General features: G+C 31.4%; 3 protein-coding genes across 7 annotated transcripts in view; 1 reads left to right on the top strand and 2 right to left on the bottom strand.

The window, feature by feature from the left end:
* LOC117180902 (chromodomain-helicase-DNA-binding protein 7) overlaps positions 1-9,048 on the top strand; it is a 50,236-nt gene extending 41,188 nt beyond the window's left edge. For all 4 annotated transcript variants that reach the window (XM_033373507.1, XM_033373506.1, XM_033373504.1 and 1 more), the window contains 3 exons: positions 2,092-2,236; positions 2,357-3,049; positions 5,959-9,048. In XM_033373507.1, the coding sequence (XP_033229398.1) occupies positions 2,092-2,236; positions 2,357-3,049; positions 5,959-7,854 (2,734 nt within the window). In that variant the 3' untranslated portion in view covers positions 7,855-9,048. The remainder of the gene's footprint in view (positions 1-2,091; positions 2,237-2,356; positions 3,050-5,958) is intronic.
* Positions 9,049-9,090: 42 nt separating this feature from the next.
* Positions 9,091-13,724, bottom strand: LOC117180903 (peroxiredoxin-6). Its single transcript, XM_033373508.1, has 5 exons — positions 13,529-13,724; positions 13,172-13,328; positions 9,645-9,862; positions 9,476-9,548; positions 9,091-9,403 (listed from the first exon to the last, which is right to left on the bottom strand). Exons 1-5 carry the CDS (start codon positions 13,612-13,614, stop codon positions 9,266-9,268), a joined length of 672 nt encoding a protein of 223 aa, XP_033229399.1. The 5' UTR covers positions 13,615-13,724; the 3' UTR covers positions 9,091-9,265.
* Positions 13,725-15,859: 2,135 nt separating this feature from the next.
* Positions 15,860-21,419, bottom strand: part of LOC117180143 (monocarboxylate transporter 9) — a 45,056-nt gene continuing 39,496 nt past the window's right edge. For both annotated transcript variants that reach the window (XM_033372487.1, XM_033372486.1), the window contains 8 exons: positions 20,442-20,561; positions 20,057-20,200; positions 17,614-17,882; positions 17,264-17,523; positions 16,928-17,156; positions 16,659-16,824; positions 16,305-16,505; positions 15,860-16,053 (listed from right to left, as the gene is read on the bottom strand). In XM_033372487.1, the coding sequence (XP_033228378.1) occupies positions 15,890-16,053; positions 16,305-16,505; positions 16,659-16,824; positions 16,928-17,156; positions 17,264-17,523; positions 17,614-17,882; positions 20,057-20,200; positions 20,442-20,561 (1,553 nt within the window). In that variant the 3' untranslated portion in view covers positions 15,860-15,889. The remainder of the gene's footprint in view (positions 16,054-16,304; positions 16,506-16,658; positions 16,825-16,927; positions 17,157-17,263; positions 17,524-17,613; positions 17,883-20,056; positions 20,201-20,441; positions 20,562-21,419) is intronic.

Raw genomic sequence — 21,419 nt, 5'->3', positions numbered from 1 at the left:
AAAATGAAAATTTTCTATTTTGCTTTTTCTCCAACCGAGTATATGAAGGACCACTCTGTTTCAAGTTTGTTATGGAACTGGTAAGTAAAATACAAGATAATGACGAAATAAAATGGCGAGTCAGTCGTTAATTAAAATTATGAACCTTAATTAACGGCCACTACAAGAGGGACCTTAGAAGGGACTTACTACTTCGCAGATTCCGTCGTCGAGGCGATGGCAGCTTCCTTCAGATTCTGAAAATAGTATATTATGTATCAAGGGAGGAAAGAAGACGATTTGCGCGAGTGCGGGTTTTTTCGCTGGACCGATTGATCCCAAATACACTAACCGCCTTTTTCAAAAATATATCAAAAACCTCTGCTTACGAAATTCGCACAGTAAAAAAAATCACGATCAAAATCGGCAAAATGTCAGTCTTTGTCGTAGAAGATCAGCCATTGTCCAAATACACAGAATCGAATGTTTCCTGCCCGAAAACTTCCACAAAATTGACAAGAAAATGCGATTTAACTATTGTCGCTTACATTAACAAGTATTGAATTCAATTCACTAATGTCGGATTATTATTTTATTAATTAGAAAGACGAAACTTGTCACATTTTTTGTTGCAAAAATCCCGATGCAAATTGTGAATTTTCACAGCAACGGTCATAATAAAATTGCACCGTTCAACTTAAAATCCCAATTGTCGATAATCGTTCAAAATTCACTTATATTTTTCGAACTCTTTATAAAATTTGGATCGCTACGTGTTTCGACACACAATTTGAATTAAAAAACCAAAGAAAAGTGACGACTTTCGGCCTAAAATCGCGCAACTCCACACGACAGTTCTAATCAAGGAAAGCGCGCCCGGCTACTACTTTTGACATGCATCCCATCCGACAAATTGAAATTCTTGGAATTTGAATACGAATTTTTAATTTTAAGAAAACTAAAGCGCGTGCGCAATATCTCAAATAAATGCGCGGGAGAATTTAAATGGTCAAGGTTTGATTCTAATGTATTTACAATAGAGAATTATAGTTTTGGTATAAAATTAAATAAATGTAATAGGTAATTCTTACATTAAGAAAAAACTAACCTCAAATTGTATATACTCTGGAGTTTTACATAATTCTAGAATTTGGATTCAAAGCGTTAAAATTTGAATGATAAGTTATTAATTACAGTTTTTCTTGAAAAAAAAGGAGTAAATAGATCAATAGAGTAATTGCAGTATAAATATATAAATTAAGTACCTGCTGAAAATAATTTACAGGAAGAACGAAATAATAAGTTTGATAGAAATCGAGAAAAAAATCAGGAAATCTTTTTAAGAGTGCTTCAATTTGCTTTAAAAATTGTAATATTTAATCAAATCACGATTTTTTTCGTTCTTAAAGTAAAATTGTACTACTGGATTTATACTTATTTAAATTAAACAAAATGTTCACTAATCTCATGAATATATATTTTATTCAAAATATTAGTATGTTAGTTACTAAATTTTCTATGAGAATAATGAAAAAAATTGTTAATATTATTGCTAAAATTTATGGATTTCATAAAAAAAATTTAAGTTTTAATAATTATGGTTTTTGTATTATTCCTTTTTGTGCACGACAGTCTCAATAGGAGTATATTTAAATATATCTTGTAATGATAAAATTCCTAAAAGTCTGTTTCATTAAGAAATTACTTGGCCTTTTATAAAATTTCTTTCATAAATTAAAGAACATCGTTATTTGATTTTACATTTAACAAATATCGTTTCTATACGTTTATATATTTATATAAAGACTAAAAAAATTATTTATAATAAACTGGCGAATTTATTGTAGGTGTACTTCTTCCTTTTTTTGCTGTTTTTTTTATATAATAAATTCATCTAATTACAATTTAACCATTAACAAATAAATAATTAAAGTGGTTCAACATTGCTCAAAAATGCGATACTTAGTACTTGAATGGCCCCATATTAAAAAAAAGTTATGTCTGAAAAAGTCTCGAGATATCTGAAAAAAATCCTGGAGTTTTTATTGATTTTTTTTTAGAATTTGAGTAGACACCCTGGTTAATTTACAACTTACTTATGTACTTTTACAGATATCCTAAAGCAGCCACAGAAACTAATAAAGACATGATGAATGAAGTTCAAGACTTCTCCATGCCAAACAAAAATAAACAAGCCAGCAGTAACAAGGGGAAACTAGACAGCATGCTGGACAAGTTAATGAAACGAAAGAATTGCGTGAGTATAAACATTCAATTTATATTTTCCTCGTATAAGATCTGCCTTTTTTCATTTAAAATTACTAACAATATTTTTTTTATTATTATTATTATTATTATTATTATTATTATTATTTAGCCAACCGACGAACCCGTTGTTGGGAAGGAGAAGAAGCGACGAAAGTTGGACGAGATAGTACTAGGTTTAAGTGCCGCTAAAGAGCAGCAGAGTAGTCACTACCCGGAGCAGGGGAAGAAAAGCACAATCACGCCGAACGTGACGGTAACGCCAACGTCGGCACCAATCGGTCTTCCCAATCCCCCGGCTGCATCTCAAAAGCCGTTTTCAATTACTGTTACGTCAATTCCGTCATCCCGAGCTTCTGGCTCATCTTCAGGTGTACCGCCACCCTCTCTACATTCGCACAAAGATAGTTTCTCCGCTCTGTTCGCACAGGCGGAACAGCAAAATCGCGAGCTCGTAAAGAAACAACAGCAGCAGCATCAACAACATCAGCAACAGCAGCAGCAGCAACAACAGGCCTACAATTCTGTTCACGCGTCCTCCTCGAGTCATAGAAAGAGTTACGAGGCGATGATTGCCGATATTAATAAGGTTGCGGAATACTCTTCGAAAATAGGATCTTATTCTCATGAAGCTAAAGTTAATAAGTGGCTTGCGGAACAAACCGCAATGTCGGAACAGCTCAATGCTGAGTATCTGAATGCTCCCAGAAGAAGAAGGCCACGTGTTGATCCTTCAGCGCTCAACTGGAAAAACCTCACTGGAGAGGAAAATGTCGCGGTTATGAATCGATTGACTGGAAAGAAGGTATTTTTTTTAAAATCATTATAACAGGCCTATTTACACCTTTTGACACTTTTTAATGATGCTACTATTTGGAAAAGATGACACTAACACGAATATCTTCTCAAATTGCTCGCTAGTGCATCTATTTTTTTCGCTTCGACGTTAAATATAAATGTGAACTTATATGCTGTTTGGCGAAAATAGCACATCGATTTTTTCAAAAGATTTTAATATTTTGAACCCTCCATTTACATGTGGGGTTTTGAGGCACAAACAGGGTGCACATTATTCCCCTTTTTGGTCTTGAAATTTCCCCTATTATCAGGAAAGTTCCCATTTTTCTCTTTAAATATACGGTAATTGAAAACACAATATTCAAATTATGCGGAAAATTCTCTGAAATTACTAAGTGTACCCATTATTGAATAATAATTAAAGCATTTATATCACCTAAATAAATTATTGATGAATAATTAATTAATAAATGAATATATAATAAAAATATATAATAAAAAAAATAAATAATGAATAAGTAATTAATAAAAAATTAAATGATGAAAAATTATTGATGAAACAAGGTACGCGTTTCAAGTGCTGAACCATTAAAAATACTCTTTAAACAAATTCGAAGCTAATGCCTCATTAAGGGAAAATCTTGTAGGGTATTATTTGACAAAAGTGAAAGAAAATTTTTAAGTAGTTAAATTTAACGATTTTGAATTCAAAATATTTCCCATTGGATTAAAAATTATGACAAACTTTTTATATTTACAGCTTTTGCTAGTGAACAAGAATACACAATTACGAAATTTTAAAAGTTGAATATGTCTAACCTGAAATTTATTCAGCGTGAACCAAATAAACATTTGATAATTTTGCTTTTTCGAAACAAAAAATTTTCTCGTGACTTAAGATTTTTGGGATTTTATATTTTTTGTGATTTTAGAACGTTATAAACACAACACACAATTTTGTTCCCATGAATGGAAAATAATGACATGTTTCTTTGGTTATAAATTTCAAGTTCGAATTAATTCAAAAAATGTTTTTTTTATATGTTCAGTATGTTCTAAATAAGGCCATTTTTTTATAAAACAAATTTTCATTGTAAATTTATCCCTCAGCTTAAACGATTTGATTAATTTTAGCATTTTTATTTCGCTCTACTGAAGAGTGTAATTTTAAATTTACATCAGAAGTGTTAATTACAATAAGAAAGAAATAACAAAGCTTGGAAAAAAATATTTATGAGAGCAATGTTAAGCATATCAAAATTGTGTATTTAACTTATTTTATTTATTCTCGGACTTACTCGATATTACTGTGAATAGATTTTCAACCACCTAAGAATATCAGATTTAAACAAATAAAGCCTTTAATGGCAGAAATCATTGAAAAATATTCGGCAATGCAGCATTTCTTATAGAAAGATCGTTTTTTTCTTTTCGGCGTATAAAAGTAAATGTTTAATATTTCCCCGTTTTCGTGAAAAAATTACCCTATTTTCTCATTTTTGAGCTCAATTTGCGCTGCGATCCCTTCACAGACGATTTTTCAAACTGGAATATCTCGTCCACGGGAAAAGATGGTTATTTACGCAAGTGTTTAATAATGAAGACTAACAACAAGTGGATCATGTAATAGATGCTTTAAAAAGTAACCCAGAATTTTAACAGTTTTTTTTAAGATTCCAAGAAATTTCAAAAATTGCAAATGATTTAAAAATGAAATCAAAGGATTGCAGAGTTTCCGAGGAGGTTTAGAGAATTTTAAAGAATTTATAGAGAAACTTACGAAGTAAATGAAAGAGAATAAATTTTTAATGGTCTTTCAGGGACTTCAAGGGATTTCTACATATGCCAAGGGATTTCGTATAATCAAAGAGGATTTCGATTATTTAAACGTTATTAAATACATTGTAAAATATATTTAAAATTTCTAGATGTTGTAGGGGATTTCAACAGATTTCTAGGGATTTAATCAGATTTAAGGGATTTTAAAAGGGTATCAAAGAATTGCAAAGATTTCAAAGGATTCTAGAAAATTGTAAACCTTTCAAATGATTTGAAGAAATGAAGTGTATTTTAGAAGATTCGAATAATTCAAGCTATTTTCACGACATTAAAAAAATTTCAAGGAATAAAACAAAATGTAAGAGTTTTTAGGGATTTCAAAGCTTTCAGTGTATTTTAGAAAATTTTAAGGAATTAAAAAAATATATCACAGATTTTAAGGGGCTCAGTTTTAACGAGATTTTAGAGGTTGGAAAAGATAATATTTTTCAAAGGTATTTTTGAAGAAATTACAGACATTAAAACATTACGTCACACTACAAAATGCCTTAAGTGACATCTCAGATGATTAATGAGAATGTACTTTGAAATACTTGAAAAATTTTTAACTCGATTTTCTTTCTGAAGTGTGCTTATAAGCCTCCATCAATATTTACAGAAATTAATCACAGATCTTTTTTTGGCGATTTTATGAATCATTTTAAAGATAGGCAACTGTTGAAATTGATTGTACGGAGTGTACATCCTTAAGCTTATTTCAACAGATTCCAAAGAATTTAACAATATATAACAATTTTGGTGTTATTCAAAGAAAGTCGTGCAATTTCAAAGGTTTTAAAAAGATATCCAAGACTTCTAGTAACTTTAGGGAATAAAGTAAATGAAAAGTCAAGGAACTTCTAGGTATTTTCATAGGTTTTGGACAGAAATGACAACATTTCAAGGGATTTCGACGGATTTTAAGAGATTTCATGGGACTTAAAAGGATTGACTTAGTTTTCCAGAAATTTCAGAGTTTAAAATTGATGCTACTATTGTCTCCACTCCGAATTTCTCAAATGAGTCCGAGTTCTGTTAATGTCCGGAATTCGGAGTCTATAATCTATAGAGTAATTAATCGTCGAATTTTTTGTCCAGGTTACCGGAAGTAAAGCTCCGCAGTTGAAGCGCCTAGGACAGTGGCTCATGGAGAACCCAATGTTCGACGTGGATCCAAAGTGGGCGGATCTCGTAAAAGAACGCGGCAATCTTCCACACGATCTTCAAAAGAGGCTATCCGGCTCTGACAGAGGTGGTGGAAGCAACAAAGGCAAGAGTCCCGGACGACCACCAATGATGCCGAGTCCTACAAGCCAGCAGTCAAGCCAGCATCAAGCAAATCTCGCAGCGACATCAATGGCCTCCAGCCTAAACTTCCCCTCTCTTTCAACCATCAACAGCTCTCTTCTCTCCGGGCTCTCGCTTGGCAACTTTGACCCCAAGAACAATCCTCTCTTGATGCCCTTCGGCGGTTTGCCCAACCTCGGCGCTTTAGGAGGTTTAGGAAACCTTGGAAACTTGAGTAATATGAGTCTCACGAACTCGCTCTTTGCAAACCTAGCCGGTCTCGGTTTGCCCTCATTAGCGGGAATGGAAGCAGCACTCGGGGCAACTGCAACCAGCACAGCAGACACGAACGTTGTGACTTCTGTCAGTAGTAATAAAATGTCGACCAGCACCAGCAGCTCGAGCAAATCCCGTACCAAAATGGAACCTCCAACTAGTAAATCATCAGCTCCGTCGACATCAAACGCTTCAAGCCTACCAACAACGACACCCTTCCCCTTCTTCTTCCCGAATCCAAGCCTCTTGTACACTCCGCTAGGACTCGGGGGACTTAATCCCTTCTCGATGCAACCCGGAAGTGTCTCCTCTGCTTACGAAAGCCTCGCACAATGCGGTCTCCTCAATCCACCCACGTCGAGTGCCTCGACTTCCTCCCGAAAGTCCACATCGGCCTCGACTTCCAGTTCCAGGCGAGACCCTATCGAGTCTATGAAACGCAAGGAGGCAGAAAAGAAATCTAGGTATCCCACCGACCTTGGCATCAATCTGCAGCAATTTGCGGAAAGTCAGCACAACGAGGAGAGAAGAAGAAGTGAATCTGCTCAAGAAAAAAGGGATCAAGAGAGACGAGAAGCCACGGAGTTGAGCGAGATTGCAGATCTCTCTGCGAGAATCGAGCGCAAAAGTAAGGAGCAGGAAATGAAGGAAGCTCTTGAACAACTGAGTAGAACCAGCGCCGAACTTTTGACGAGAAATCTTGAGGAAATACAGCGACCTACGAAGAGAGGCCGCAGCTCCGATCGTCAAGCTCCTGAGCCTCCCCAAATTCATCAACCTCAGTTTCCCGCTGCTTTGGAAGTGACTCTCGAGCCTGTTTTGAAAAAGTCGAAACCTGAAGCGAAGACTGAAGTGAAGTCCTTGGAGAAGAGTGAAGTTAAAAGTCCGGAGCAAAGTCCCGAGGTTAAACCTTTGTCAAAAACCCCTGTTACGAAAGCTGAATCGAAAGTTTTAGAGGTCGAAACTAGCTCGAAAGAACCGGAGGTAGAAGCTCCCCCAAAAGCTGTTACTCCACCTCCTGTTCGCGAACCATCGCCTCCACCAGCTCCAGAACCTGTGAAGCCACAAGAAGAGCCTAAGGAACAACCTCAAGAAGAAAAGAGTTCAAAGAAGAGTTCTGCCAGCAAAGAGCAACTTGCTGAAAGTTCCAAGCCCGACAGTCATAAACCTGAAACGCAGAAGTCTGAAAGTCAGAAAGCTGAACCTCAGAAGTCTTCTGAGAAACCGCAAGAGGCCGTCGAGGAAGAGACAAAATGTCCGAAGACAAAGAAACCTCGTGGTGGAAAACGATTGAGTGTTGAGCCACCTCCAGAGAGGAAGAATCTTCGCTCTAGTGCCGGAAGACAAGCGAGAGCTGCTGCCGAGAGGCAGGCAAGGATGGAAGGTGAGCAGCACGCTGATCATCATGAAAGTCACGGGTCGGGCGAGTGAGGACACGAGAAAATTAAGAGTGAAAACGCGAGTGCACAACGTAATTCTGTTCCGCCCAGAAACTGTGCTGGCAAAGTTCAGAAGGTGGTTGCCCGTCGTTCGCGACGAACGAGGAACTCTAGCGCTTAGAGAAAGTCTCGATCGACATATTGATTATAGTGAAATTGATTATTTAAAGAGTGACACTATGCAGGAATCGACAATTGGTAGAACTAAGGAAATTTAAACGTGATAAGTCATGCGAGGGATGCGATCTTTTTGTCGTAAACCTGTTGCGTGATGATGAGTTCTTAATTACATATAACGTTGTAATGATGAAATATAATTTTGTTAAATTTACTATCCTTTTCGATCGCATTGGTTTCGACCAGGGACTGTTTTATATAACTGATTTATTATTATTATTATATTATATAATATACGCATAATACTGTAATCATAGTGCGAACACGTAAATCAAGTAATAACTTAATAAACGAAAGTGTACATATTTTACGATCCTAAGTATCATAAGTAAATCGTGTACTTGGAAAAAGTGTATATAATGCAGTGTACTTTTAATTATATACTAGGTGAAATAATAAACGGCTTCTTTTGTTGTTTGCAAGTGGTTTCGTTACTCTTTTGTGTTGGAGCGAGGTTTAAGTTTGCGAAAAGTGACTTTTTTCTTGAAAATGAAGGAAAGTGTGATGTTAAAGTGGATCTAAGGCGGCTGATTGTAGAGAGGAACATGATAGTGCTTTTTCTCAAAATTGACGAAGCATTTGTGGAGCGTTGGAAGGTGAAAAATTAGGTTTTCGACTTGAGGAGCTGGCGTGAAAATGTATTGACGAAAAAAACGTTTCTCTGAAATATTCGACTAGAGTTTTGAGACATTTCAAGACCTGGTTGTATATAGTGTCAATTGTACATGTAAGATTCTGTTAAAAATTAATTTTTTTAATACGCTTGGCTGTGTTTGAAAATTCAGCGTTTTATTTCAATTTATTAATTTTGATGTATAGAAGTCTCGGTTGTGATTTGAGGAAATAAATACCGAAGAATTTAAAGAATTTGTAATTAACCTTAAGACGAGAGTCGTTGAAATTGGTGATTAAAGGAAAGAGTAGATGTAGAGTGGAAATGTAACTTTCTGAAGTTTGTAGTGTTCTAATGAACATGCATTTCTTAAAAATAAAAATGATTTCAAGTTCAGATCTTGTATTTTAATTTTTTAATTGGAAAAAAAATGTATCTTATTGGACGTCTTTTATTTAAAAGGTTACGAAAGTGGCAATGAACAGAAATTTTGATTTTAACTTACATCTCTAATATTTGTACATATTGAATTTTTATTATGGATTACAAAAATATAAATCAATTTACAAAACTTCTTCTGAAATTGTTTCTGCCTTTCAGATTCGTAAAGTATTTAGGAATCGGTAGGTTGGTCTACGACACGGACATAATTTTTACCAGAAGGTAGATTAATAGTGTTTATCTCCGTCGAGAAAAGAGACTTGGCCTCTTCGTCAGTAACAGTTGGCTGGACCATCACAGGATCCCCTTTCTGAAAAGAAAATGAATTTAGGAACTCGCGGATGGAGAAGATAAATCTCAGGAAATTAATTTCGGGGATTACCTTCCAGTCAACGGGAGTTGCAATTTTGTGCTTGTCAGTCATCTGCATCGATTCTATAACTCTGATGATTTCCCTAAAAAAAATTTAATTTTTTAATGAATTAGAGCTTTAAAATTATAAAATGTATTTTATTTGCCATTGGTAGATGCTATGAAAGATTATTTCTTACTCGAAATTTCTTCCTGTTGTCGCTGGATACAAAATAGATAATCGCATTTTCTTCTTTGAATCGATGATGAAAACTCCTCGAGCTGATACTGGAATTCCTGCGCTATCAAGCTCTTGGAGGTCCATCATACCCAGCATTGTTACTAGTCTACGAGATTCATCGTCAATTATTGGATACGGAAATTCGGGTGACTTTATTCCACCATATGCTTTGATATCCTAAGAATGATATTCAAATTAGTTTCGAATACAGAAAAAGTTAATTTTGGTTTGAACTATTTTGAAAAGATTCACAACATTCATCAGAATGCCATAAAAATGTTATTTTTATTCGTTATACAGAAAATTGAATATAATTCTCGTTTAAATTATTTTGCAAAGCACAGAAAAATCGTCGCTCAGAATACGCAAAAATGTCAATTTTATTGGTTTCTTAAAAAAATTTTGATGGGACTGAAAAAGGTGAAATTTTTGTCCAAAATAATTATAAAAAAATGCATATTTGAGGGAACTGCTATTCTAAAAATATGTTTTTTTAAAGTTAGTAGTCTAGAGTATCTACGTTATTATATTGTTTTTTTTTTAATATTGATTATAATTCTCTATTTATCATTATACACCCTCGTCAAATGCGGTCCCTTTACCCTAGTTTTTTATGTAACAAGAGGTAACGAAAAACGTGTCCAGTAATATTTTTCCATGAAATAACTGTGCTTTTATGTTGATAAAATCTCAAATATTTACATTTGTTTATAATGACTGTTTGCAGAAATGAGACATTGTTCAATATTGAATCAATGTAACTAAATGTAATATAGAACGTGTCTAATAATACTTTTCTGTGATAAGCGGTTCTGCTAGATAGAAGAATGGCTAAATTGTACATTTCTTTAGAATAAGTGTTCATAAAAATTGAAGAAATTGTTAAATACTAATTGAATTTAACTCCAAATGTAAGAACAGCGTGTCCAATTCCATAAGGAAACGATACTTTAATGTTGAAAAATGGCTAAAATGTTCATCTGTTTATAATAGATGCTCATAAAAGTAATAAATGTTGTCAAATGGTGATTTTATTTACCTTAAAAGCGTGCACGAGTAGTTTTTAAATAAATTTTTGCAAAAAAGCAGTGCTTTTATGAAGAAAAATGGCTTAATTATGCATTTGTTTAGAATAATTGTTTATAAACCTGTCGAGTATTGTTCAATGTTTGTTTATTTTATTTAAGTCCCATCAAAATTGATGACCCAAAAGGGTGGCTACCCATTGCAAATTGCATTTTAGTAAACTAGTTTAAAACAGTTGTAAAATAATCATTTCTACCTAAGTTTGAAAACAGTTTTATACGAGTCCAGTCAGAAACAATAGGAAAAAAAATCCTGACTTAAAAAAATGATTGACCAACATTTCTGGTTAAAAAATATAAATCTACGTTATCAGGGAAAAATTTTAATTAGAAATTATTGTAATTTAAAGTCTTTTCAAATTATTAAGCCTTTCATATTTGTTTATATATTTAAATTCAACACGGTTTTCACGAATTATAAAAATGGTTTAATGGAACAATGACGATTGTAATATTCTAAATTCTAATTTACCACTCTGAAATTTTAACAATTCAAGGATTTCTATTTCAGATGATTTAATCCAGTGCAATATTGCTAAAGAATAAGAAAACTTCAAAATTAATATTTTTTAAATGGAATATTTTAGACTGAAACCATACTTGAATAGGACCTGAAATTGAATAAAAGCTTCGCTTTAAAATCGATTATTATTAATTTTAAATACTCTAACTGCATTGAAATTTTTCACATAATTTATTTATTTATATTTACAGTTCATCGACTTCAAACGTTCTTTATCCCGAATTGGGATACATCGTTTACTATATATTATGATATGAAATTTGTGGAATTTTAAATGATTATATAGCTTTTTCTTCTAAAAATGTACAAATTCCTGGTCAAAGAATAATTGCACTGTCGTTTCTCGATTTTTCGCAGTCTCAAAAATATTCCCGGTTTCCCTGAGGCGATCACACGTCTTGATTTATTATCGCTGTCCTGGTTTTCTGATTTTGCGTGCTATCACTTGAATTTTATGCCCAAAAACAAAAATTCGCGATTTTTATTGCACGGGTCTAAACTTGATTCCCAACTTCTGGCTGATTGTGACTGATCAGTTCGATTTCAAAAACTTGACATGCGTGAAATTTTAGTAATATTTAAAAAGAAAAGAAAACATTGCATTGTCTAAAAATATTCAAAGTTCTAAAAGTAATTACGACAATTGACATAACGTACAGCTTACATTAATTTTTTTTAATAAAAATTTCACCTTAAAAAACTTTTTTGTATAATTTACAAACTTAGAGAATGCTCATAAAATTTTATTATGAACTTTTTTATTGAAACTCATATTTTCGGTTTGAAACTTCAACTATTTTGTTACAAAAAAATCGTCTTCTTTGGCGGAATTCAACTATCTTTTTACACTATTAACTATTACATTTTTTTAAATTGAACTGGTTAGTTGAAAGAGATATTTTCTTGTTAAAATTTGGTTGAAAATTTCTCTTTTTTGGTTGAGAAATCAGGAATTTTGCTGTAAATTATTTTTTTTAAGTTAAGTAAGTTTTTTTGTGTTAAAAATTTAACAATTTAGATGAAAATTAGTTTCTTTTTTGTAAAAATATGATTCTTTAATCATTATCTTTTTAAGTGTAAAATTCATCTATTTTGTTAAAAATTGATCTTTTTTGATAGAAGACTAATATTAATTAATGTTTGAAACTTCATCCTTTTAGTCGTAAATGTAACTATTCTGTTTAAAATTAATTCTTCTATTGGAGATTCATCATTATAGTTGAAAATTGATTTATTTGGTTAAAAATTTTACTATTTTGTTGATAAATTCGTCTTTTGTGCTAAATACTAATCTTGTTAGTAAAAACGCCATATTTTTGGTCGAAAATGTAAATATTTGGTTGAAAATTAATGTATTTTGTGAAAAATGCCTTTTTTTTGTAGAAAACTAATATTCATGTTTGAAACTTTTTATTTTTAGTCGTAAATTCAATTATTTGGTTAAAAACTAATTTTTTTTAATGACGATTCATCGTTATAGTTGAAAATTTATTTATTTGTTTAAAAAATTAAATTGTTTATTGATAACTCATCTCTTGTGGCAAATTCATATTTTTTTTGTTGAGAATCTGTTTCTTTGGCAGGAAATTTAACTTTTTTTGATGAAAATTCATGTAATCTGTTAAAAATTCATCTTTTTGAAAAAACTTAATCTTATTGTTTGAACATTAATTTCCTTCGTTGAATATTTAACCCGAAAGAAAAGTTTATCATGGTAAGGGAAAATGAAAAATTGATCAGGGAAAAGTCAGGGAAGTTAGGGAATTTCAAAATTGATACATTGTTGCAACTTTAATTTTGAAATAACGCGCCTTATGTTAAACTGAATGATGGGTATTCAGGAGGCTACCCTAAATAAGAAGTTAAATAAATAAGAACCTCAATCCATTCCTTGTGAGATTTTACAGAATTGCAAGACAAAGCGATGACTTTAACTCCCAGTCTCTGAAATTCTGGTATCAACTTTGCAACCCTGGCGAGTTCCGTCGTACAGACAGGAGTAAAATCATGTGGATGTGAAAATAAGATGCCCCACCTAAAATAATTTGACAATCAAATGCAAATAACTTAGTATAAGAGCATACAAGTTTTTTGAAAATTTATAATTAGCTGTGCAACTCAAATTCTGACGACTGATAAATGACAAATATAATGAAATAAATAAGCTTTAAGAAGCGTATAGATTATAGATGCATTTCTTGTATAGGTTATGAAAGTGAATAATCTAAAACTTACGAGTCGCCCAACCACTCGTGGAAACTTATTTTTCCGGTGCTAGTCTCAGCCTGAAAGTTCGGAAAATTGTCTCCTAGCTTGATCATTTTGAATCTTTCCTTTGAAACTTATTAGTTTCCAACTGTCTCTCTTAATCAACCACAAACGCCGGTTTCCGTTCCCGTGACAACAGCGTGATTGTGGTTGTTTGGATTACAGATGCCCGCCATTTATGTTTCGAATGTGACGAATGGACGGCATGTCCGCTCGGCGGGAAAATTCCTCGTCGAAATATACTCAAATTTTTTATTTGATTACAGATCACGGTTACCTTCTATCGGTTTGCTCTTTATCATACGGAATTAATCTATTATCCTATTTTCAACTAAATGAAGGAGACCTGAATAGTCGTGAAGAAAGTAATAAAAAAAAAAAGAAAAAGAAGTAACAGCTTCGAGATTCTTCCTGGAAATTGAAACTCTGGGTATATCTGTCATCTTGTATGCAGAGTCAGTTTGAAACAGTTTGAAATCAAATCTCAAAATTGTCGGATCGCTATCCGAGACTTTACGGAGTGTTAAATTCTCGGGATCGTGGAAGTGAGATAAGAACTTTTGCCAATTGCGTCTTAATTCTTATGTTGACTTTTAATATTTTATTAAATTCGAGAATAAGATTTGAAAATAGAGATGTCTCTATAAGGAATATTTGCAAAAACCGGTATGAATTTAAGTGAATAAATTAGAGAACATAACCTTCAATTTGTGCGCAAAACATGTTCGAACAAGCTCAACGGATTTTACTTAAATCAAATAAGATAACTGCTTAAATATTTAAATATTGTGTTTCGTTATTGATTAGTTCAATTTTTGATCCATCACTTATTGGTCCAAATGCAGATCTACATATTCTACATTGAAGAAGAATAATTAAATTAAGAAAAAGGTGAGATATTATTATCGTTATCGATTGAAGTGGACCAACTGGGAGGTTGTCGAAATGGAATTTTATTTTATTCGATTTGAACTATTTCTAAAATATTATTTCAAAACATTGAAATTGAACTATTTCAATTCGCAAACGTTAGTAGTTAATGAAATGTAAACGTCTGATTGAAACATAAAACTATTTCAAATTTTTAAATAATTTAAAATAATAGATTCATAATGAAACGCTTTTATTAAATTTCAAATCCTACCTAAATATTATTTAAGCCTCAAATATTTCATTTCTAACCATTTCAATAAAAAAATTTTGATGAAGAAAAATAACAATTTTTTAGTATCTGGCACTTTATGACTATTCATTGAAAATAAGCAATTGAAAATAGAACTTAATTGTTTCAAATAGAAAGTCTTGAATGTTCTATTTGTAAAAAATTTAATTTGTGAGTTTAATTGTTGCATTTCTATATATAAATTACAATTAAACAATTATTGAATCACAAAACATTCGAGAAACTTTAGGAAGTATTTGGAAGTTCTAAAAATATTCAAATCTGATTTAAAACTTGAAAAGAATTTAAAAGATTTTCAAACTTATTAAAAAAGAATAAAGAGGATTTTAAGGCAATTATTTTTAATTTTGCAGCAAAAAAAAGATTTTAAAAAATTCAAATTATTTTTAAGGATATTTAGAAGCTTTGAAAAAGTGTGATACATAGCTTAAAATATTAAAAGATTTAAAAGGAAACTCAAATAATTTAACTTCTAATTTAAAAAGTGTACAGATTACAAAATAAATTTGAAGTAATTAATTTGTTTTAAACTTAAAATTGTTTGAAAATTTACAAATGGGTTGACTAATTCTTCAATTTAGAGCACTGAAAATGATAGGGTGAATTTATGCCATTCAGCCAGATATCTTTGAACTATACAATTCATAAACGTTTAAAATTTACAAAATTTCTGTTTGGCGGCATTTAAATAAAAAAATGTCAGCTTTAAAATGTTTAAAACTTTTATTTTATACGTGTGAATTGTTGAACGTTTGAATAAAAAATATTTTAGGCTACCACTTAACAGTTTAAAATTCAAATAAGTTCCACTTCGAGCGTTTCACTAAATTTGTTGGTTCCTGCTCTCGATTTATATCGAAATATGTTAAGAAAGTAAATTTGAAAATTGAAATCATTACAAATTTCACTATATGCGAAAGCCATTAAAATTCAAGATGAATTTTTAATCAAGGTTTTAAATAACCTATTTTTGAATACATTAACAATATTCTTTTTTCAAACGATATCCAATGCGATTTGAATAACGTACTAAATAGATTCTTAACTATAATTTACAAACTGTACAAGGTGAATCGTATTTTTGGTAATATGGAAAAATGAATGACTAGACAATGTTTTATTAAAATAAATGTATTAAATCTTATTTAAATTAAGCTATAACGTGTGTCCTTATTAGTCTCTGCTTCTCTTAATCGCAACCATCTTTGTACAGGGGGTATAGAAAATAACATAAGGCCACTGAGTGCTATCATTATTCCAGCTAGGTAGAAGGCTGGGTCAACTGTTTTAAGAAGGTCTTTCAGCCAACCTAGAAAAATATTAACTTTTATAATGACAATGACAAAATCCGCGATCCAATAGGAGGTCCAAATAGAATTTACAAATAGGAGGATATACATATTGAATTTAATTTTGAGTATTATAAATTAATTCGATTTGGAAATATTTATTGCAGTAATTCTTCAATTAAAAAGAAAATCTTAACTTAAAAACAAGTCATATAAGTATATATTCGATTTCGTGTATGAAACTAAAAATTGGAATAATCAGTCTACAAGCCTCCAATTGGTGGTCCTAAAAAGGATGCGATTCCTTGGAAAAGCAAAAGTAGACCAAAAGCGTTTGTTAGCCGATCCAGGCCTAACAAGTCTACCAAAATCACAGACGTGAGTCCCACGTAAGCTCCAGCAGTAAAGCCGAATATTATGGCATAAAATGCGAATGCGCCAAAAGACACACAAAAGGTACTAAATGCAGTGGCTGTAATGAAATATTAAAGAAATTTCAAATCACTGAAAAAAATTTTGATCTTAAAACAATTGGGCGTTAATGACATTATTTTTTTAAATTAAAAAAAAAGATTATCGTAAAGGTGCAATAGTCCAGAATTGGGGATTAGAAAAATGTACTTACCAACGCCACAAACCGTCAAACAGATGTTGTAGACTAGTAGACGATTAATCCAGGGTTTATCCGACAAATACCCAAGAACAATACGACCAAGCGTATTGGCCACTCCGATAATTTCAATTAAATACTTGGAAGTAGTATTATCCAAGCCCTTATCTTGGGCTTGAATCTTTAAGAACAGAATTTTTTTTATTAATAGTAACACATTAAATTTACCTTTTAAAAGTTTATAAATTATCTCCTTTTTGTTATAAAATAAAAATTATCCTCACCGATAAGTAATAGAATGGAATATAAAATCCGATACTAGTGAAGAAATTTGACAATGTAAAAATAATAAAGATCGGATCTTTTAAGAGAGAAAACTCCATCATTTGCTTGAATATATTCACCGATTTCTTCTTTTGCTCAAGTTTGTCAGAGTTGTGCTTTGTACCATTTGGCAAACTTTTACTCGATTCGTGGAACCTCATATTTTCCACGCTATTGACTAGAGACTCGCTGCAAAAGTTTTAAACATTGTTTATTTTAGACCAAACGAAAGAAAGCTGGAAAAAATAAACATTGAAATAAAGTTTAAATTATAATTTTAATTTAAATGTACTCACTGTTTGCGAAAGTTGTCTACACTTCCTTGGTAGAAAATATCACGTCGATTCATGATTCCGCTTCCAAATGATTTCACACCGTGTTCTACACGATTTTTTGTGATAAGGGTCGGTTGACTTAAAGCAACCTTTATATTATTGGAACTTGTGTAATGATGGTCTGGAAGATATTTGGAATTGACGTTACTGACACTATGAGGACGCTGGAATCCATTTGTTGGGAGTAATTGTGTTTCGGTTTCTTTCTTCTTTGGCCTCTCCTGCGAAAAAAAATATGAACAGAAGTAAAATAGCGGATTAAACCCTGGGGTCAATTTTTAATTAGATTAACACTTTACGATGAAATTTACCAGCATCGGGATGAATTCTTTCTTCTTGACTGGCTCCAAAGGCCTGAAGAGAATCCCAAAAAATATACAGTTCAAAACGATACCACCAATGATTATCATCGAACCTCTCCATCCATAAGAAGTTACAAGATACTCAAGCAATGGTGTAAAAACTAAAGTTCCTAAACCCGAACCGCAAACTGCAATTCCTGTTGCAAGTGAACGATATTTTTCGAAGTAACAGGTCACGCTCACTATTGCTGGCAGGTAGATCAAACCAAAGCCAAAACCTGAGAAAAAATCAAACTATAATACAAAATTAATCAGGATCCTTAAGATAAAGCGAGATGCAAAACTGGGATTAAGGAGGTTAAACCAATTTAACGGAGTTACTATTCTTTAAATTATAAAGTAGATCATAACGCCAAAGTGTACGAAAGGAAATTCCATTTTATACTTTATCTAACAATGCAATAAATAAAGAGACCTTAGTTTATTTATTCGTCGGTACCGAACGTTGAGTCAGAATTTGGTGGCTTACCTCAAAATGTATCCTTCGCAGCTCGCTTTTAAACAGTGAACCAATAAGATTCATTGATATTAAAAATAATTAGCTTTTTATAACAATCTTGCTGCATGCAATCACACTGAGAAAAGTTTCCGTTCAACTTCTATTATGATATTGAACTGTTTTATCTCTAATTTTTGAAAATTTACTACAAATTTCAGTTTAGTGAAATAAATTTTTTTTGGATTTTGTATTTTGTAACGATGGCATTGCTTTTTTGACTAGAATTCAGAAAAATAATCTTTAATATGTATTCAAAAATTGCGCCAGGAGATAAACTTTGAACGTAGGCAGGTGCCAACTTTTAAAAAATGCCAACTCTAACAAGTTCGTACTAATTACTCTTTTACCAAACAAATTCCAAAATAAATTATGACAACCTTTTATGAAAAGGATTACTTAGTCGAATAAATTTATCCAATATAATTTATATCGAGAAATTAATTAAATTTAATATGATTTTGAAAAATCGGTATTCAAACCTATCATAGTTTACGAACCAATTTTTTCTAAGAATGTACTTTTTTTACTTTCAGGTAGGTTCTAGGACGTTCAGCTTTAATGAGGCCAACTCGTAAGTAGCTTTTAAATTAACAAACGGTAATTAAATAGTAACTTGATCACCTTCAGTAAAAAACGTAAAAAATATTAATTAATTTAATTATAGGGCGCGTCATTTTATTCCTATACTTTCACAAAATCCAAGCTTTTATCAAGATCCAAGTAAAATAATTGTTTAAAAAAATCCAAAAGTGATAAAAAGTTTTTTTCTTCTGATCGTGTTTTATCTTACACTAAGAGGAAATGCACGCGTGTGAAGCGCTCGTTCACTTATCTGGTTTTAATTTCCTAACATTGCAAATACAAAACAATTTTAAAATTCATCATTAAACAAAGTTTTAAATATTCAGTTTCCAAAATTTTTAAAACCATAATGAATAATTTTGATATTAAAATTAGTTAAAAAAACTAACAATTCTGAGACTGTTAATTATACTTTGAAAAATTATACCATTTGAACTTTAATTGCAAAATTAAAACTTATTAAAGGTAAAAATGGAAATTTTAGCGTCGAGTATGAAAATTCAGATATTAAATTGCAAATTAAATCATTAAAAAAGGAATACAAAACAAATTTCAAGCCTTTCAATTCGAAATTTGTTTAAATTTGATATTCCACGACTTCGAAGAATTTAAAACGCGGACAATTTTGTACGCCTAAAATTGAAATCAAATAATTTAAAATATTTAAATCTAAAATGATTATATATGAAACTACCTATTAAGGCATTTAATATGAAATGTTGCAATTTTGTAAGATTTAATAGTGAAATTGTTCTCACATTTTTAAATTTTGAATTCGAAACTATTATTGATTCGGGAAGATTTCAGTTTAGGATTGTACGTTCAAATTAAGGCTATCAAATAAATATTACTATACAATTTTGCCCATCTCATTTTAACCGTTCAAAATTGAAGAATTTGCAATATTGTAAACCTTTAAAGTTGAATTATTTTAAAAAGGTTCAGAATAATATACTTTCTTATTGAAATTTTTGCAAATTATTGAATTCAAATCAAATTTAAGCTTTAAAAATAAAAAATTCCAAACTTCGTTTAAAAACTGAAGCATTCTTAAATTAGAATTTTGAAACTATGCAAGGCGTTAAAAAAGATTAACTTGCAAATTGTGCATCACGATTGTTGAAATTCAATCATTATTTATTCTAAAGTACACAACTAATAACTTGAGATTCTTATATAGAATTTCACCTTTTCAATTTTGATTTATTAATTTCTTATAACTCATTTGGAATGTTGTATTTCTAATGTCAAAGAAACGCAACTAGAAACTTCCTTCAGTGCAACTGATATATTCAAGAAATAATTTCTTACCAGCGCCAATGCCTATCGTGAAGCATAAAGTAATAATATTTTGAGCCCACATGCTGAGTAAGAAACAGATGCTCGCCAACATAGCGCCGGCGATTGTAACTGGCCGACATCCGTATTTATCAACGAAAACACTTGCGATGGGACCTGAAACACAATAATTCGTTGAAACAAAGCGTCATGATGAAATTGATAAATACATATGTATAACTTCTATCAGACTTATAACTTCATAACGTTTTAGTTAATATGGAACTTTTTAAATTATACAAATATTTATCAAACTTAACGATTTTGATCAATTTTATTATCAATTTCCTTAGAACGACACTTTTATATTTGCTTCTGAACAAAATTGGGGAATATTTAATTATAGTTTTTAATTTACCTGAACATAAAGTCACACCAACTAGAATAGATACGATCCAAGCTGTGGCCCCTGTACCTTCGTCGAAATAATTGATAAGTTTTTCGAATAGGACACCAAAAGAATATGTCACGCCATCAGCTGCAAAAAATATTAATAAATTTCGAAAAATCGTGTAGAATGTTCATATAAGATTACAATAAATCATTAAGATCGAAACTAATGGATTATTATTTAGTTAATTTGATTGTGCAGTTTTAATTAAAACTGGATGTCTTAACACTATTCTTATATTTTTTGTTGAATCATACATAGAACCTATGTGGCAAAAAATATTTGTTAAACAAATCAGAAACACAAATTTATGTGAATGCACTTTATTCTTATCACGATTCTTATTAGAAACAGTTTCATGTGGTTTTGATTCGACTTTAATTTGATATTACTTAATTTCTTTCAAAATTTAAACTTAATTAGTATTACAGTGCATTTCCTATAAGAATTATCAACAGTGATTGTAGCTTTTGATAAATTCAACCGCACACGCTCGTGGCATTTTGAAAGGAGTCTTATTAATGTTTTTGCACGAAAAATTATTCATGCAAATGCTTTCTAAGAAAACATATTATAAAGATAACAAAAATGATTCACTCATTAAGAAAATATGTTGTTTTTTTTTGCCCAAATGACTGTATTCGGAATTAATGTCTTGATATTTATTAATATGTCTATTACGAATTAACCCTTAAACGGCCAAAACGACACTACCGGTACACTGCTTTTCAACAGCCAATAACTAAGACTATTCGACACTAGAAAAAATTGAGACACATATATTTTTATTGCTTAGGATCTCCTCTTTCCGACGGTGCCAATGAAATTCCTCAAAAAAATTACTTATTATCCCAAAATGCAGTTTAAACAAAAAAAAACGTGATTTTTCGTGCCAATTTTTTTTTTGTGAACCATTTTCCAAAGCTTTTCGAGTCTGTAATTAAC

Source organism: Belonocnema kinseyi, chromosome 9, assembly GCF_010883055.1.
Source record: "Belonocnema kinseyi isolate 2016_QV_RU_SX_M_011 chromosome 9, B_treatae_v1, whole genome shotgun sequence".
NCBI classification, from domain to species: Eukaryota; Metazoa; Arthropoda; class Insecta; order Hymenoptera; family Cynipidae; genus Belonocnema; species Belonocnema kinseyi.
This window is presented reverse-complemented; position numbering and strand designations above follow the sequence as displayed.

Coding starts and splice junctions, on each gene's coding strand:
- LOC117180903 (XM_033373508.1), bottom strand. CDS start 13,614: ATGATCAAGCTAGGAGACAATTTTCCGAACTTTCAGGCTGAGACTAGC. Junction 9,863..13,171: donor CTCACAAGGAATGGATTGAG/GTTCTTATTTAT, acceptor TATCATTCTTAG/GATATCAAAGCATATGGTGG. Junction 9,549..9,644: donor ACAACAGGAAGAAATTTCGA/GTAAGAAATAAT, acceptor AATTTTTTTTAG/GGAAATCATCAGAGTTATAG.